Source organism: Oncorhynchus nerka, linkage group LG6 (assembly GCF_034236695.1).
Source record: "Oncorhynchus nerka isolate Pitt River linkage group LG6, Oner_Uvic_2.0, whole genome shotgun sequence".
Lineage (NCBI taxonomy): Eukaryota > Metazoa > Chordata > Actinopteri > Salmoniformes > Salmonidae > Oncorhynchus > Oncorhynchus nerka.
Genome location: NC_088401.1, coordinates 18106225 through 18124848, shown reverse-complemented (window position 1 = coordinate 18124848; position 18624 = coordinate 18106225). Strand labels below are relative to the sequence as shown.

Genomic DNA, 18624 nt, shown 5'->3' with positions numbered 1-18624 from the left:
ACGGGTGACCTGCAAAGGAGCCGGGATTCATCTCACCTCAGGAACCTGATCTAAAAAAGTCGACTAAACAAAGGTAAGCAAGAGCCTGTTAAATCAAAATTCTGCATATTGTACTATAGACATAACCAAATTTAAGATCAGTGACTGAGAGTGAGTATGAATTTCTGTTAAATTTACTTGTGTTAAAAATAAGGCAGTTGTGTAAAGATATCTAAGACAATGTTATTTTATACCCATTAGAGGGGTTCAGAGTATATAGAGAGGCCCACGAGAGAAGGGTACAGTGTTGTGATAGACCCACGAGAGAAGGGTACAGTGTTGTGATAGACCCACGAGAGAAGGGTTCAGAGTTGTGATAAACCCACAGAGAAGGGTTGAGTGTCAAGTCTGGATCAGTGTCTGAAGCTAGTTGAGTGCAAGTTGTTGGCAACCTCGGGCATCCCTCGTTGAGTGACGGAATTAAACTGAGCTTGACCATTCGGGATTCAAGATAGCAAATCTGGGACTAGTTGATAACTATTTTTCTGCTAAGGTGGCGCCAGTAAATAAGTCTAACCTTGAATTAGGGGCATGGAATTAAATCCATGCTCTCCAAATTAATGTGTCTTGTATAACCATATTGTAACTGTCGGATTCAAGATAGCAAATCTGGGACTAGTGGATAACTATTTTTCTGCTAAGGTGGCGCCAGTAAATAAGTCTATAACTGTTGGATTCAAGATAGCAAATCTGGGACTAGTGGATAACTATTTTTCTGCTAAGGTGGCGCCAGTAAATAAGTCTATAACTGTTTGACTCAAGATAGCAAATCTGGGACTAGTGGATAACTATTTTTCTGCTAAGGTGGCGCCAGTAAATAAGTCTATAACTGTTGGATTCAAGATAGCAAATCTGGGACTAGTGGATAACTATTTTTCTGCTAAGGTGGCGCCAGTAAATAAGTCTATAACTGTTTGACTCAAGATAGCAAATCTGTAACTAGTTGATAACTATTTTTCTACTAGGTGGCACCAGTAAATAGGTCTAACCTTGTGTTAGGGGCATGAAAATAGATTCATGCTCTCCAAATTATTGTGACTGTGACGTGTGTAACCATATTGTAACAGCTTGGCCGTTTAACGGGGCTCACGGTTGTTGACCATTACTATTTTGTTGACCATTACTATTTTTTGGACCATTACTATTTTGTATTTGGTGGACCAGTACTATTTTATTGACCATTACTATTTTGTTGACCGTTACTATTTTATTGGCCATTACTATTCTGTATCGTGTGGACCATTACTATTTTGTTTACCGTTACTATTTTATTGGCCATTACTATTCTGTATTTTGTGGACCATTACTATTTTGTTTACCGTTACTATTTTATTGGCCATTACTATTCTGAACTTGGTGGACCATTACTATTTTGTTTACCGTTACTAATTCTACAGTAAGGCTTTGTTGAGAGATATCACCGCTGTTTACCCGTGATATTTTTGTAACCTTTACTATTTCTACAGTATGATTTAGCTGATGTGTTGGATTGTCATTGTTGCTGACCGTTACTATTTCTCCAGTATGATTTCGTTGCTGTGTTGAAGTGTCATTATTGCTGGCTATTCCTATTTCTGCAGTGTAATTGGGTTGAGGTGCTGAAGTGACCGCCGGGTCGAAAGTTTGACCAGTTGGCAGCCGCTGAGCTGAGTGGCTGCTTGGTTTTCTCTCTGTGCTGTTGGTATCTCCTCAAGGGTTGAAATTAATTTCATCATTACGATAGAAGCGCTGAGTTTCATTGAAATACTTTATTACTATAGAAGTTAATTAATTTCATCATTACGATAGAAGCGCTGAGTTTCATTGAAATACTTTATTAATATAGAAGTTAATTAATTTGGTCATTACTATAGAAGCGCTGAGTTTCATTGAAATACTGTGGGTTGGAATTATTCTGATAATTACTGTGGAAGCGCTGGGTTCCATTTAAATATTGCTCCAAAAGGAGACGTTTGAAATACTTTCGGGGAGCATTTAATTAATTGAATAAGTGACGATAATAGTTTTTCCTATCTAAGTCCTAGAATTATTCTGATAATTATTCTGGGAGCGCCTGAATTTACTAATATATTGTTCTAAAAGAGTATTGCCGAATAATCCGGTTAAAATAGCGGTCTAATTCATTGTACATTCGGCAATAAAATTCTTTGTGTACGAGGGTGGGACACAAGAGATAAGTCTGTGTCTGGCGCCGTGAATACATCGCTGGTCTTGACCAGCGACGAGCTAAGTGCACCAAGATAGTTAAGGACCCAGACGCAGTTAAACGATAAAATGGCCACAACCACTGTCCCAAAATTTTAATTTAATGAATATTTAGATCAAAGGAGGCAGGATAGAGCAGGTGGAAAGGATCAGTACAAGTCCATAAAGAAAGTTTGGGAGGGAGTTAAATTGAAGTGGACACAAGCAGGTTACCTAAGTGGAAGTGCTCCGTCAAAAGGGCACCTCTCCACCATGGAGAAGGAACTAGGGGAGGCAGTGAAGGAAGGGATTGCAAGTGAAGAGGAAAGGAATAGGGCTCATCTATTCAAGAAAGAAGGAACCAAACACAGAGAGAGGGCAGAGGCTGAACTGAAGATAGGAACATGGGCAATTGAAGAAATTCAGAGAACACAACCATACAAGAAGCCTGGTATGATGGGGGTAGTGACAGATACCATAAATACGTTATTTTTATTAAATATCAGGGATTATAATCTTGGGGAGAATGAGGCCATAAACGACCAAATTGGAAAGGCCTGGAAGTTTTGATTAATCATTAAGGTTTGCAAATATATACACATAAAACATTTGTTAGGACTATTTGTTTTGGTGCAAAGGTATTTTAAAGAGACACGCTCAAATATGGAACTTTATGAGTTTTTATTTTATGAGTTTTAAATTACACAAGTGAATTTGGATTTTAAGGATAAAGGGTTCTTTAATATGTCTAATGTAGTATAGAACTTGACTATAAAAGGGTGGGTTGACTCATGGACCTTATCATGACTGTCTTCTAAGGTCTGATCAGCCTTGGGGGAGAGTCAATGGTATAATGAATGTGGTCATATTGAGTTACTAGTTTTAAGGTAAATTCATTATAAAGGAGTTTAGGTTAGGAGGTTAGAATTATTGTTTGAACTGCAAATGAGAAAGTGGTTCAGGATTCTGTTTTACAACATTAGCTGTGAAGTTTTTGAATGGGCTATTAACAGAAAAAAAATAAAAAAATAATCCTATTTATCATTGAGAATAAATAGGGGAAGATAAGATACATTAAGGTTGGGATAGGAGATATATTAAGCCAATAGGGCAGGGAATTACATAGAAAAATAAGTTTCAGTTCTTAGGGGTGATAAATTACTGTAGATAAGGAATTCTGCACTTTGCAACATATATTAAATTCATGTTATTGTCAGATAGAATACTGAGGGTCCTTGAAGGAAGGATTTTGATATGATAAGCATTTGTTTTGAATTTTTTGACCATTAGGAGTTTAAATTTTTTTTTTTTTTTTTTAAATAGTATTAAATTTAACAGGTATATAGGACATCTGTGATGATTTAGGATTATTGTTAGGTTGATTAAGGAAATGTAAGGACTTTAGAGATTGACACTCATAGACATGATTTTAGATAAAGTCAAACAGTTAGAAGCTTAGTGGTATTTGAGAAATATGAGAGAAAAGGTTTAAATTGGTAAATATATATTTAAGAAAATATATAAGTAGCGCAGATAGTTCTTAAGTAGATAAGAAACTTGACAGAGAATTGGTACTGGATTGACGCCCAAGGGAGAATTGGACATGTGGAAAACTAAAAGGGGCTCCTTCATGATGATGTCAGACATAAGGATAATATACTAATCTTACCTAAGTCATTATTTAGAGTAGGTAAGGTTGATACCTGGGCAGAGTCAGGTATCAAAAGGGGGATGGGTAAATTGTGGTCTAGGATAGGATGGGGCTTATTGGATAAGAAACTAATAATTTAAAAAAATGTAAGCTAACAATTGGGCATAGAAGTTAAAGATATAATCAGATAAAACATATGAGAAATTGTTTGTTAACCAAGCCTGTATGTCCAGGATTTTATGCATTACAGGTGAACTACAGGTGAAGTCACTCAATCCAGTCCCAGAGGCTTGGGGACCATAGAAGACCCCTGGTGACAGCTAGCTGAAAGAGCTACCCAGATTCATATCGCACGGCGGGTGGGTAAGACACGTTTTCACTGTCGGACAATAAACAGAGTTCGGGAGAAGAACTGGAATTAACAGAATTCCGGGGGCCAACTCTCGAATGAAGTAACCCTACCTGTCCTATCACCCCTGTTTTTGTTCATAGAAGTGAGGATGTGTCTGGCTCTGGCTATGTGATGTGTATTTTGTTCCAAAATAAGCATAAGAGATCCCTAGATCTGGGTAGACAGGAAGTTAGAGTAGAGATTACATGATAACCGACTTCGGACAGTTCTAGGATTAGAGAAGAGGGTATCCTTATAGCATAGGGGATCCCACAAAGGTGGATAGGTTTTCCATGATATGGGGAAACCTGGGAGCAATGTTGAACTTTGTAAAGGTGATGAAATCCTACTAACCATAAAAATATTAAGCTCTCTGATGCAGGCACTCACACCCTCGGACTACAAAGGACGAGGACAGACATGATGGGTGTGTTTTCTATTAAGGTACTGCCAAGACCAGAGGTAACCGGACACACTCCTCTACCACCACTGTGTTAAAAATACCATTCAGGTAATTAATGTTAGAGACTATTCGGCTATTGATCAATTAGGAACTGAGACTGGTTTTGATAGTAGGGACAATTTGTGGCTGTCTTATATGAGGTACACAGCTAAAACCCTGAGAAGAAAGGACTGTATTATTTGTAGTCATGCTAGACCTGTTCTGGCTACACACCCATTTGCTGTAGGAGAAGGAGAGGGGTGGTTGTGTATTCTGAGAAGTTTTTACCAGGTTAAGCCCAATTCAACCCTCTGTTCCTCTTTGAGCCTTGTGTTTCCTGCAGTACCTCCTCATCGGGCCTCTTGGGGTGTTGGGGCATATGGGGGCAATTACGAGTGCATCACGGGTACAGGTAATGGCATTGATTATGGGAGATTGCCTGAAGCTGATTGCAGTAGTAACATAACCATTAATTCCACTTGGCCAGTTACAGGCCTAAACCAAACTAGTGGTCTGGCTGATGTGTGGAGCCAAAAGAGTGCTGAGACCCATTCTTAGAGGAGAATGGCAAGGTACGTGTGGTCTGACCAGTTTGATAATTCCACTGACCATTGTTGATGTTGCTGCTGAACAGCTGCTGAGTTCTGTATCCAGGGGACCTGAAAACATTCCATCCCATGGGAGACATAGATGTAGTGTTCCATGGACAGAGGATGTAGTTGACATACACACTAACCTGTTGGGAGTGCCAGTGGGGATTCCTCATGAGTTTCAGGCCTTGGGTAGGAATGATGGACTCTGGCACTTACTACCTACTATGGGTCTAGCCATAGTGGATGCTAGACAGACTGCATGGATTAATTATATCTACTATAATCAACAGCGTTTTGTGAATTACTCCCGTGATGCACTCACTGGTATGTCTGAACAGTTTGAGGCCACATTTGGGGTTTCCAGACAGAATAGACTTGCCTGGGATATGCTTCTTGCCAGTCAGGGGGACGTCTGCAAGATGTTCGGTGAACAATGTTGCACGTATATTCCTAATAATACCAGTCCAGATGGTAGTATATCTAAGGCGGGCTTGATGCACTATCTGCTAAGATGAGGTCCACGGGGGGGGGGAGGAGTCTGTTCTCTTGGCCTGGTTTGGTAAGTACACTGGTATGATGGTTACTGGATTTCTGACCCTAATTCTTGTATTATTTGTTATTGATGTGATGTGCTGCTTGCATCATACCGTGTTTTAAGAAGTCTGTTACAGATGTGGTGAAGGATTCAGGCATATGCCTTTGCTTGATGCTCCAGTTGGCGATGCCGATACTGAAGCATGCTTTCAGGGGAGGATGGGACTGACTGAGGATGACACATGGTTTGGAGTCCCTGGGTGGCAGAGCCCACCTGGTACAGGATAGGAGTAGCTGAGAGGACCAGATGGTTTCTAATAATTCTTTACTCTGTTTTCCATGACCAAAGTTTTATCCTACATCTTACATGTCAATAACAATAAAGTTTTATCCTGTTTTTGATAAGTGACACCCTTGTGGGTGACAAGAGGGGGAAAGTATTTTTCTTTGTGGGCCATTTCCGTATAGACTTACCTAGTTTAGGCTATTTTTCCTTTTTGGATTATGTTTTCATTTTTGCTGGGAGTAATGTATCTGGACTATATCACATCTCTTAGGAGATGTGAAGAGAGGGAATCACAACTTTTTCCTGCGGGAAAAAGTTGGCTTATGTGGACAAGCATTTTACTTTTATTTTGAGCTGTTGTTCTCCGCTCTGTTAAATGAGGGTTGTAAGTTCCTAGGTGGCTGGTAGCCAACTTAGTACATAGTGGGATTGAATGGAGAACATGATGGTAATACATATATATCTATTTCTGTTTAATACCGTGCCTTATTTCATAGTCCCTTTGGGAGAAGTTTCTCTTTGTGTCTGGATCTAGTTAGGTTGTGTCACGTCTCTGGTGAGATGTGAAGAGGGGGAATCACAAAATTTGTCCGCTGACAAATTTTTAGCTTATGCTCCTATATGTTCACATTTCGCCCTGGATTATGTTCACGTCTAGTAGACGTGAAGAGGGGGATTTGTAGTATATCATAACATATATTATTTACTCATAGCCTAGCAGAGTGGCCTGGAACCATATAACTAAAACACATCCCATGACTGAGACTTAGGGGGCGATTACTCAAACATACTTCTGCATTAACCCAGACACATTCTGTCCAGGTCAAAAGCACATTCTAACCACAAACCAACTGTAAAGCACCAAACACAATGGTCGAACTGAAGTTATCACATAAATCCCCACCAAGGCAGGGAAACTCCCTAGCCTAAAGCACCAACGCTTAGTCCCAGTTCCCCCTATCGCCCCCTAACTCATGGCCTCTTGACACATATCTTGACACACACATTGACACGCACGTACAGTATAGCGCACGAACACACACACCCCACACTCATTTCAACTGACATCCCTGGACACACAAACCCCTTCTTGGACCACAGTCAGTTCCAGTTCCCCTTTTCTCAACCCCTTGACACACACAGACACACAGACATCTCAACGCACACACACCCCACACTCAAGTCAACTGAGCTGGGGCCAGGATCAGACAACTTCAAGAAGCACCAATGGGGCACTGGCAAAGGGTCGGACAGGACCTGCCTCCAACTTCCACCAACCAGTCGGATGACAGAACTACAAGAATCAACATACGTCATTCTGTGTTTAAATACCTTTGCACACTCTGTTTAGGGATCCTTTTTCAGCTGACTCCTTCTGAGCCAAATGAGAGGATCCGTGCACGCTTTGTATCAGATATCTTTACCTTTAATAAACCTGCCTTGAATCATACCATATCCACCTGGTCCAGCGTCTCAACTTGGTCTCTCTCCTCAAATTCAGACCATAAAACGTCTTCTCTTTTAGCTAGTCATAAATATGGCTAGATAGCTAATGTTAAATGTCAAAGATATTTATTAGGGATGCATGATATATTGGTGAACATATCGGAATCAGACGATAATAGCTAAAAATGCCAACATCGGTATTGGCAGATGTGCAAAACCTATGTCAAACCTGACGTGCATACCTATATAACATGACGTAATGACGCCACGTAAAATGTTGCACTGCACGTGCAACACAGCATCCCTAACCTAGCCCACGTGTGTTGTGTGGTTCGAACAGTCAACAAGTCGAGCAGTCATTTAAAAGAGTATGAATATTTCAGCGAGACAACTCAAGGGCGAAATTCATTAAAGCCAAGATAATGGAATTCATTGCCCTTGACAATCAACCGTTCTCTGTCGTGGGTGATGTTGTCTTTTCCCCCAACTGGTCGAGCACTGTTTCATTACATTGGTGTCAGAAGAGATCGGACCTTGCATCCACGACAGTGCGTGGGCTTGGCCTGTGAGCGTGTTCCTGTAAAACATAGAGTCGCAAGCTAGCGCGAGGACGCACTCTTTGAAAGGAAGGAGTAGTGTAATGACCCTGGGTTTATAAGTGTGGATATCGACACTGCCACTCGAGCATTCTTTTGCGGCAGTCGATAGTGCGCTGGACTTTGGACCAGAAGGTCGAGGGTTTGAGATATGTTCCATTACAATACTATGGAACACCGTTTGAGTCTTTGCACATCAAAAAGGATACAGTAGCACAGTCAAAGCTGTACAAAAAAAGTCTGCAAACAAGCAAACACCGGCCACAAACGATGTATTTACAATACCGCTTTGGTAATAAAGTATAATTAGTTTGACTTCTGGGGTACCTAGCTAGCACCAATACAACCAGACTGAAAACAATGACCAGTAGAAGCTGCAGTCATTTTCATTATTCTTATCAATGATTTAGGAATCCTTGTGAGTAAGTATTAGCTTGGTTGCCACTTGTTGTTTGCCTATTTAAATTTTCAGGTCATGAAAATAAATAGCTAGCCAGCTACTTAACTCTGTTCCCCAAAGCTAGCTTCATCTAGCTAGTGACGCTCGACCGGATCGGGTTATGTGTTGTGAAGCTAGCCACAATAAGGATTAGGCACAATAGTGGAATTTGCAGTTTGCCTTCAAAATACAAGTAAGTCATTGACAAGTGATGCAAATTAATACAAATAGTAGAACTATGCCATTCTTTCATTTTGAAGGCTAAACGCAAAGTCCACTATTGTGGCTAATCCTTATTGTGGCTAGCTTCCACACAGACCACCATTAATCAAACAAGAACTGTCTCATGAATTAGGGATATTTTAGATGATGAAACCTAGCTATATAGTTAGCTAGCTAACTATAGCTACTGAAACAATGTCGTTTTGCTATGTTTTGGGGGAAGAACATTGTTTGCATCCATGAGCTAGCTAACTTTTTTTATGAGCAGCACTGTAGGTGTGCGAGACAACTTTACCAGCATCATAGCATACGTATCGATGAGTCGTTGTGACATATACAATACGAGTGATAGTGTAATCAATGTGTAATAACTACGTAAAAATTGATGAACGCGTTAAATTATGTTACGTGCAGTCATATGACACGTCTAATAGTGTTAAATAGTATATTTTTTGACACGCAAAGACCCAAAAGGCGTTCCATAGCAAAGATCAAAATGGCATTCCATAGAAATCCTGGTTGAGAATGAAACGACAGAACAAATGAACAACGAAACAGCACAGCAAGTAAGTGAAATAAATAGGTTTTGGATGACATTTTACTGGTAATGGGGCCATGCGTAAATGCCAACAAAATAACTTTTTGGTCAGTGTGGTGTGTGTGTGTGTGTAAACAAATTCTTATTTACAATGACAGCCTACCCCAGCCAAACCCGGATGACGCTGGGCCAATTGTGTGCCGCCCTATGGGACTCCCAATCACGCCCAGATGTGATGCAGCCTGGATTCAACCCAGGGACTGTAGTGACTATTTATAACTAACCCCTTCGGTCTATGTTAATATCATTGACCCTGGCCACACTACTGTAGTAGGGGTTTGGTTTGCTGAGGCTGACGTTAGCTAGCTAGCCAATGCTCAGTTCAACCAACATCACTATTTTGTACGGCAAGTCGAACGGGGATAAAAACACCAGATTTCGGTATTGTGGAACAGCGACATTTGGTGGTGGCAAACTATAGTGCACATCACAGGTGAGAGCACACGACAGACACACTTTTCCCCAACACAGTGGTGGAAAAAGTACTCATTGTCATACTTGAGTAAAAGTATAGCTACCTTTTATATAAAATTACTCAAGTAAAAGTTAGTCACCCAGTAAAATACTACTTGAGTAAAAGTCTAAAAGTATTTGGTCCAAAATCTACTTAAGTATCAAAGTAAAAAAGTATTCATAATTTCAAATGCCTTATATTAAGCAAAGCAGATGGCACCATTTTCTTGTTTTTAAAATGTACGGATAGACAGGGGCACACTCAAACATCATTTACAAAAGTTGCATGCGTTTAGTGAGTCAGCCAGATCAGAGGCAAAAGGGATGACCATGTATTATCTTTAGGAATGTTGTGAAGTAAACGTCATAAAAAATATAAATAGTAAAGTACAGATACCCCCCAAAACGACCTAGTTGTACTTTAAAGTATATTTAGTACTTTACACCACTGCCAACACACTCAATAAAACACTCAAGTAAAGCAGAAAAGCTTAACAGTATGAACATTTATTTCTGGATATAAATTACAAAGTGTTTGAAATAGCAGTGTCTACTCAGATTATAGTAAATACATTGTTTATCTGATTTATTTTTTCTTTTAGAAATAGTCATCGTACAGGGTGTTTTTCTCCACAATATTCTATAATTTCATCCTACTGAGACTGAGGGCTGATTATAAATGCTGAGCTATGACAGACAGACAAGCCCTTTGCTTAATACAATACATTTGAAATGATTTCTACTTTTACTTTTGATACTTCAAGTATATTTAGAACCAAATACTTTTAGACTTTTACTTAAGTAGTATTTAACTAGGTGACGTTCACTTTTACTTGAGTAACTTTCTATTCAGGTATCTATACTTTTACTCAAGTATGACAAAGGTGTACTTTTTCCACCACTGTTGGGGAAAGTGTGTCGTATGCTCACACCTGTGATGCTCACTATAGTGTGCCACCACCAGATGTCGCTGTTAAGATAAATATTTTTCCACAATGCCGAAATAGTGTTTTTATTGCCGTCCGACTTGCCGTACAAAAGCAAAGTCACCAGGAAGAGAAATGTCAAACGTTTGGAAACTGGTAACGGTTAAACTGTTGTTTTTTTTGTATCTTGTATGATACATTCAGGTTATCTTAGAATAGTACAGACTACAAAATTACAACCGTAAAATACTGTTTAAAAGAGTGATGTTGGTTGGGCTGAGCATAGGCTAGCTAGCTAACGTCAGCAAACCAAACCACTACAACAAGTGTGGCCAGGGTCAATGAAGTTAACATAAACAGAAGGGGTTAGTTTTCAATATTCGACATTAGCTAGCTAGCCATATGTATGACGAGCTAAAAGAGAAGACGTTTTACGATCTGAATTCGCGATCAAAAATATAGTTACTCGTTACATTTACATTTAAGTCATTTAGCAGACGCTCTTATCCAGAGCGACTTGTAAAACGTATTTTTATTCATAAATCTGGCCATGGCATTACTGGACAAACCGGGTATGTCCGGGTTTGTAAATATACTTAATATATTAGCCTTATTCTTTATTTTGTGCACTCGGGAATTATTCAGACCTCTTGTCTTTCCACATTTTGTTACGTTACAGCCTTATTCAAATATTGATTCAATTGTTTTCGCCCCTCAATCTCAACACAATACCCTATAATGACAAAGCAAAAACAGGTTGACATTTTTGCAAATTTAGTAGAAATAAAAAAATAAGGCTTACATAAGTATTCAGACCCTTTACTCAGTACTTTAAAGCACCTTTGGCAGCGATTACAGCCTCAAGTCTTCTTGGGTATGATGCTACAAGCTTGGCACACCTGTATTTGGAGAGTTTGTCCCATTCTTCTCTGCAGATCTTCTCAAGCTCTGTCAGGTTAGATGGGGAGTGTTGCTGCACAGCTATTTTCAAGTATCCAGAGATGTTTGATCGGGCTCTGGCTCAAGGACATTCTCAACTCCTTCATTGTCTTGACTGTGTGCTTAGGGTCGTTGTCCTGTTGGAAGGTGAACCTTCGCCCCAGTCTGGAACCGTTTATATTTCCCTCGATCCTGACTAGTATCCCAGTCCCTGCCACTGAAAAACATCCCAACAGCATGATGCTGCCACCACCATCCACCGTAGGGATGGTGCCAGGTTTCCTCCCGGTATGACGCTTGGCATTCAGGCCAAAGAGTTCAATCTTGGTTTCATCAGACCAGAGAATCTTGTTTCTCATGGTCAGTCCTTTTTTGGCAAACTCCAAGCGGGCTGTCATGTGACTCCTACTAGGAGTGGCTTCCATTTGGCCACTACCATAAAGGCTTGATTGGTGGAGTGTTGCAGGGAGGGTTGTCCTTCTGGAAGGTTCTCCCATCTCCACAGAGGAACTCTGGAGCTTTGTCAGAGTGACCATCGGGTTCTTGGTCACCTCCCTGACAAAGGCCCTTCTCCCCTGATTTCTCAGTTTGGCCGGGCGGCCAGCTCTAGGAAGAGTCTTGGTGGTTCAAAACTTGTTCAATTTAAGAATGATGGAGGCCACTGTGTTCTTGGGGACCTTCGATGCTGCAGACATTTTTTGGTACCCTTCCCCAGATCTGTGCATCGACACAATTCCGTCTCTGAGATCTACGTCCAATTCTTCGACCTCATGGCTTGGTTTTTGCTCTGACATGCACTGTCAACTGTGTGACCTTATATAGACAGGTGTGTGCCTTTCCAAATCATGTCCAATCAATTGAATTTACCACAGGTGGACTCAAATCAATTCATCTCAAGGATGATCAATGGAAACAGGATGCACCTGAGCTCAATTTCGAGTCTCATAGCAAGGGTCTAAATACTTATGTAAATAAGGTATTTCTGTTTTTTATTTGTGATACTTTTGCAAACATTTTTTTTAAACTGTTTTTGCTTTGTCATTATGAGGTATTGTGTGTAGATTGAGGACATTTTTTTATTTAATCCATTTTAGAATAAGGCTGTAAATGTAACAAAATGTGGAAAAAGTCAAGGGGTCTGAATACCTGCCATGAATGTCCTGACTCTTGCCATACATTTACCCATTTACCATAAAGTAATGATCCTGCATCATGATGTGTAACCAATGCCAGGTGCCGCAGTTTGCCGCTGTGTCAGGGGTTCTGGGTCTGATGACGGGCACTGCGACTGTCCTGGCCACCAGCGAGGTGAAGAAGAAACCTGCAGCTCTGAGTCTCAGTATTGAAGAGGTAGCTAGTATGGCTGTTCTGTCTCCTCTCCGAGAACAATTATTTGGCAGTTATATGAAGGGACAGGTGACATGCGTGTCCAAGCTCATCTGCTAATAAGAGCTGTTTGGGTGGGTGCAGGCTCCCACAAGGCACTTTGCAGATAAAATGACTTAGACAGGACAATGTTGCTGTAGGCTGCTCGATTGAAAAGTGTGTGTGTGTGTGTATTGCAGCTCCCGTCCCTCTATGTTACTCCAGAGCCGCAGCTCCGGTATGTGGAGCCAGAGGTGGGGCCAGTGGAACAGGGCGTGGCCAAGCTGAGGAAATGGGCCGAGCCTTACACCAACCAGTGTCAGGTACCCTCTTCCTCAGAGATGTATGCCTCTTACTTACCTGTCAACTGGAACACAATGGGTGAATCTAGGCAATCTCATGTGGCACCTCTCTAATTTTCTTTTGGAATCCTCAGATTTAAGGTTTGTGGTTCTTGTTTTCCTGTAGGTAACGGGTCTGGTTGCCCTGGAGAAAGCTGAGGTAGGTGACAGACACTGTCTACCAAGACTTGACACACTAACATACACACAATGAGTTATGCCTCATAGTAATGGCTGGAACGGAATACATGGAATGCTATCAAACACATTGATCCAGACTATTCCATTCCTGCCATTATTATGAGCTGTCCTCCGCTCAGCAGCTTCTTATGATTGAAGCATAGATGAAAGTTCTCTATCTCCTCTTTGTGATGTCATATCTTGTGAAACAGGAGGTCTACAGGACTGTAGAGCCCACTGTGAGCGCCTCCACCAGGACAGTGAGAGGTGAGAAGACACTCATATCATGCAGATACCTTTATATACACATACATACACAAAACTGTGTCCTCTCTCTCTGTTTCTCTCTTTCTCAGAGACATATGAGTTCCTCAATGATCCTCCTCCGGACCTCTATCCCAGCGTCGGGGTGGTTGGCTTCTCTGGCTTCTTAGGATTGTACCTGGCCAAAGGTAATGTGTACGCGCACACACAACTAATTTATCGACGTCGGTTCAATTATTTGAAATCCATGTCATTTTTTCTTCTTCTGTGAGCTCGATATGCCATTACTCTAGAGAGAGATCAGATCAAGGAAGAACTCTGCCATGTAGTAGGAAGTTGTAGTTTTCAGCAGGCCAATATTCAACATAGTCACTAACTACAATGACCAGAATTCATTGCGAACTGCTGCCACTTGTCCTGGCAAGTCTGTAGATGGCTGGCTGGCTGCTACAGCCTGAGCAGAGATGTGATGATGACTTAGAATCCTTAGTTGCCACATCCATTGATATACACGGGTATGTGAAGACCCCTTCATATTAGTCGATTTGGCTATTTCAGCCACACCCGTTGCTGACAGGTGTATGAAATCGAGCACACTACCATGCAATCTCCATAGACAAACATTGGCAGTGGAATGGCCTTACTGAAGAGGTCAGTTACTTTCAACGTGGGAGCAGTGGAAATGCGTTCTCTGGAGTGATGAATCTCGCTTCACCATTCAGCAGTCCAACTGACAAATCTGGGTTTGGCGGATGCCAAGAGAACACTACCTGCCCGAACGCATAGTGGCAACTAAAGTTTGGTGGAGGAGGAATAATGGTCATGGGGTTGTTTTTCATGGTTCGGGCCCCTTAGTTCCAGTGAAGGAAAATCTTAACGCTACAGCATACAATGACATTCTAGACTATTCTGTGCTTCCAACTTTGTGGCAACAATTTGGGGAAGGCCCTTTAATGTTTCAGCATGACAATGCCCCCTTGCGCATGTGAGGTCCATACAGAAATGATTTGTTGAGATTGGTGTGGAAGAACTTGACTGTCCTGCATAGAGCCCTGACCTCAACCCTATCGAACACCTTTGGGATGAATTGGAACGCCGACTGTGAGCTAGACCTAATCGCCCAACATCAGTGCCCAACCTCAGTAATGCTCTTGTGGCTGAATGGAAGCAGGTCCCCGCAGCAATGTTCCAACATCTAATGGAAAGCTTTCCCAGAAGAGTGGAGGCTGTTATAGCAGCAAAAGGGAACAACTCCATATTATCACCCATGACTTTGTAATTAGATGTTCGAAGAGCAGGTGTCCACATCCAGGCCCATCCCTCAGCTTTTTACCACCGATGAGGCAGGATGTCCACTTTAATGTTTCAATTAAGGATTCTAGCTTTAAACTAAGGTGAACAAATTATTGTTATTAAGTGATAAGCAGTAATGGGCAGTCACAACCATCATGGGACTTTTATTCATTGTTTAATTCTGTGTTACAGCATTCAACCCACAATGCATTTAATGTAATAATAAATCATCTAAAACCGGGACTATTTTTCTAAAACCGAACTGGAACTGACCTCGCTCAGCACTACTCTGTGTCTCTAGGTTCCAGGGTGAAGAGGCTGGTGTTTCCTGTCGGGCTGATGGCTCTTAGTGCTTCCATGTTCTACCCCCAGCAAGCTGCCTCCTTAACCAAGGTGTGGGTGGGTGTGGGGTGCAATGTTAGTGTGTGTCTTCCATCCCTTTTTCCCCTCTCTAACGGGAAAGGCTGTGGTTTCCTGTAGGAAGTTCTGGCTGTGAAATAAGAGCGATTGTGTGTGGGGAGGGTATGTGATTGATAGTCTGCCCTGTGGTTTCAAAGCGGGGTGCCCTATTCTGGTGTGGATTCCTGGTATATTTTAGGACTGTTTAATGTTGTTGTCTGAGAGAGGCACACCCAGAGATAGAGAGGATACAGGTGTGTGTTTCTGTGTGCCACAACACAGCCAGATCAGACAGACAGGATGTATGATACAGCAGCAGGATAGGAAAGTGATGAGGAGACAGCCGTTCAGAGGGAGGGAGGAAAGCTGGGACCTCTGACTGCTGACTGGGGGGGTTTAATGGCTGTATTTCTGTGAGTTATGAATAGTTTAGACACTTAATGAGTGATTAGTGTGTGTTGGGTGTTTTTAAATGACATTTTGTGCACTAAATCTGTCACATGGTTTATCTGATTGAGGTCAGACTTCATAGAAGGTGTTTCAATTTTGTGTGTGTGTGGTTGTTTCTATCTCAGGTGAGCAGGGACTCTGTGTACAGCTGGAGTCAGCAGGGTCGGGATGCTGTGCAGACGCTCTGGAAGGACCTGCCATTTGGCAAGGGCAAGGTTAGTCATCATGACAAAGAATCGAAAAAAATATGTTTGAGATTCAGCTGAGGTGTGTTCAGTAATAATGATGTGTATTCCTGCTTCCTGTTTCCCCTCAGGCAGGCTGAGAAGACCGAGGACAAGAGCACTGCTAGCTGAGACAGAGAGCCTGGACACATCGCATGAGATTTTGAAAGTTAAAGGTCCCAAAACAATCACATTTTGTTGCGTCGTGGAACATTTGGTTCAAACGTAGAGGATAGGTTATAATTGGAGCCCGGACGGTATATTGTTTCACCGATATTATCCATCTATATTGGCCGTAAAACCCAGGGTGTTTTATTTGACTGTGTGTGTTCATGTTGTGGGCCTAATGTTGTGTCAGAGTGTGTTTGGGTGTGTATGTTCAATCATGTGGTGTTCCTAGGTGTGGATTGTTGCTGGCCCTCAGGCCCTTGTTCTCCTATGCCTTTGTTCTCCTATGCATTTGTTCTCCTATGCATTTGTTCTCCTATGCATTTGTTCTCCTATGCCTTTTGTTTCATGAAATTGTGAAATCCTCAATGACTGATGTTAATATAGGGGATTAGGATTCTTGGCATGATAACAACGGTTGTCAGAGGAGTTGGACTGCAACTTCTGAGAGAATCACCTATATTCACAACAGCCCTCTTTTCCCAAGAGTGTTTCCCTAGGTGGCAACGATGTGACACAAAGCTCCTCACGGTGCACGTAGTGTTGGCACACAAAACAGAAAAGTATTAGAATTTTGAAGGACGTTACATCATGTCATCACACCCACCAGTGGTGAGAGCCTGTTATTACCATAATCTACTGTATGTCTAAATTGGTTGGAACCAGGCTCTTGTCGTAAAAATACAATTTGTTTTCAGTGATATAACCTGGCTTACTAGAGGTGATATAAACTCTGTAGTTCTGGGTGTGCTGCACCAGTGTGGATCGAAATCACATTCAACACTCCTATATGCACCGCGCCTCCATGGTGTACACACACCCTAGACAGAGCACCTTAACATACCGCTGTCTCTCATGTAACATGATACATCACATTCCCTCTTGCTCAGTTACCTTGCCAACTAACCATGCCAACCTGTTGTAACCATGCCAATGGACACAGGAGACTCCTGAAAGCTGTCCTCTGACCTCGTTTCTGTGTTCATGTCTACATCTTGTTGCTCATGCTTGTTTTGGTTATGTTTATGTATTTATTTCTAAAGACATTCCCCCATCATTGATCCACCACAGAGTGCACTACGATAATGTTGCATCAATTATTTAAAAAGTTAAAGATGTACTTCTACTGAAGAATATTTAAATGTGGTGTATATTTGAAGTATTTTGTGTTTCAGGTGATGATTTTCATTTTGAATTGGTTGATTTTTGTGTTGATTGTCTGTTCCCAGAAAACTACTGTCTATAAACAGAGATATGGCCCTAATAAACCAAACTCCTATGTGATTGTGTTATTACAGTTAAACTTCAGCACATATTTACTGGTGCTGGATACATGGAAAGTCATGGTCTGTGTATGCCTCTGGTGTTCTCACAAAGACACAAACAGGGAGGGTAGTCTGTCCATGCTATGAGATAAGTGGGTCATGTCCAAAGGCTATTTTTCCAGATGTGTGTTATTGGTTATTCAAACGGATTTATCTTCCCTGCCTGTAAAACCATTTAACCATAAAACGTTCATCCGGAGAAAAAGATACGGCGAGGAACTACAGCAGTTCTAGCCTGTCCCACATTTTGATGTACTTTAGCCAACTCCTCTTCCAACACTACCTGATGGGACCAGGTTAACAACACTACTGAACGTACTGAATCTGCTGTAACCCTGTGGTGGGAGTTACACAATGTTCACTAGTTGTTTTGACGTAGACAGTCCAGTTTAACTCTGCAGTGAGGGTGAGCGAGTGAGTGATAGGTGAGTTGGGGGTGGGAGTGTTGGTTGGTATGACTTGACCCTCAACCTTATCCATCATGCCTTGGCATGTGTCACTCACTGGGGTCATGTTTGCGTGGCTGTGAATGCCTGTGTATAATCATGTCTATTTGTGCAACAGAGTGATGAACACCTGTGCTAGAATAGAACATTGTGTTTAGTTTGAAAAGAGTTAGAAAAGCTCTCAAGGCCTCATGGGGAGTTAGTGTTTAATCTCCCTGGTGTGTCTTTAAATAGATGGAAACATCACAGGCTCTCTCAGCCTCAGCCAATGGTTAATCAGTAACGGGGCACCGTTTAGAACTCTGGACATAAACAAGTCAGGTTCAAAGGTCAGCGAGGCTCATGGGGAATCTAGGATTAAAATATTATTCCCTGTCTGGAGATAAAAGATGCTGTCTCTTTTTCCCTCTTCTCTTCGCTGTCTCAGATG

The 18624-nt window shown here is 41.5% G+C and overlaps 1 protein-coding gene across 4 annotated transcripts; it reads left to right on the top strand.

Moving 5' to 3' along the window:
* Positions 1–8921: 8921 nt before the first annotated feature.
* On the top strand, positions 8922–17707 carry apoob (apolipoprotein O, b). 4 transcript variants are annotated; one of them, XM_065019338.1, is made up of 10 exons: positions 8922–9389; positions 9520–9623; positions 12973–13089; positions 13305–13427; positions 13573–13605; positions 13838–13892; positions 13982–14077; positions 15484–15575; positions 16157–16246; positions 16352–17707. In XM_065019338.1, exons 2-10 carry the CDS (start codon positions 9540–9542, stop codon positions 16385–16387), a joined length of 726 nt encoding a protein of 241 aa, XP_064875410.1. In that variant the 5' UTR covers positions 8922–9389; positions 9520–9539; the 3' UTR covers positions 16388–17707. The 4 variants fall into 4 exon arrangements, with proteins under 4 accessions (XP_064875410.1, XP_064875412.1, XP_064875411.1 ...); XM_065019339.1 differs by having other exon boundaries at positions 8929–9389; positions 16348–17707; XM_065019340.1 differs by lacking the exon at positions 9520–9623 and having other exon boundaries at positions 8926–9389.
* Positions 17708–18624: the final 917 nt, after the last annotated feature.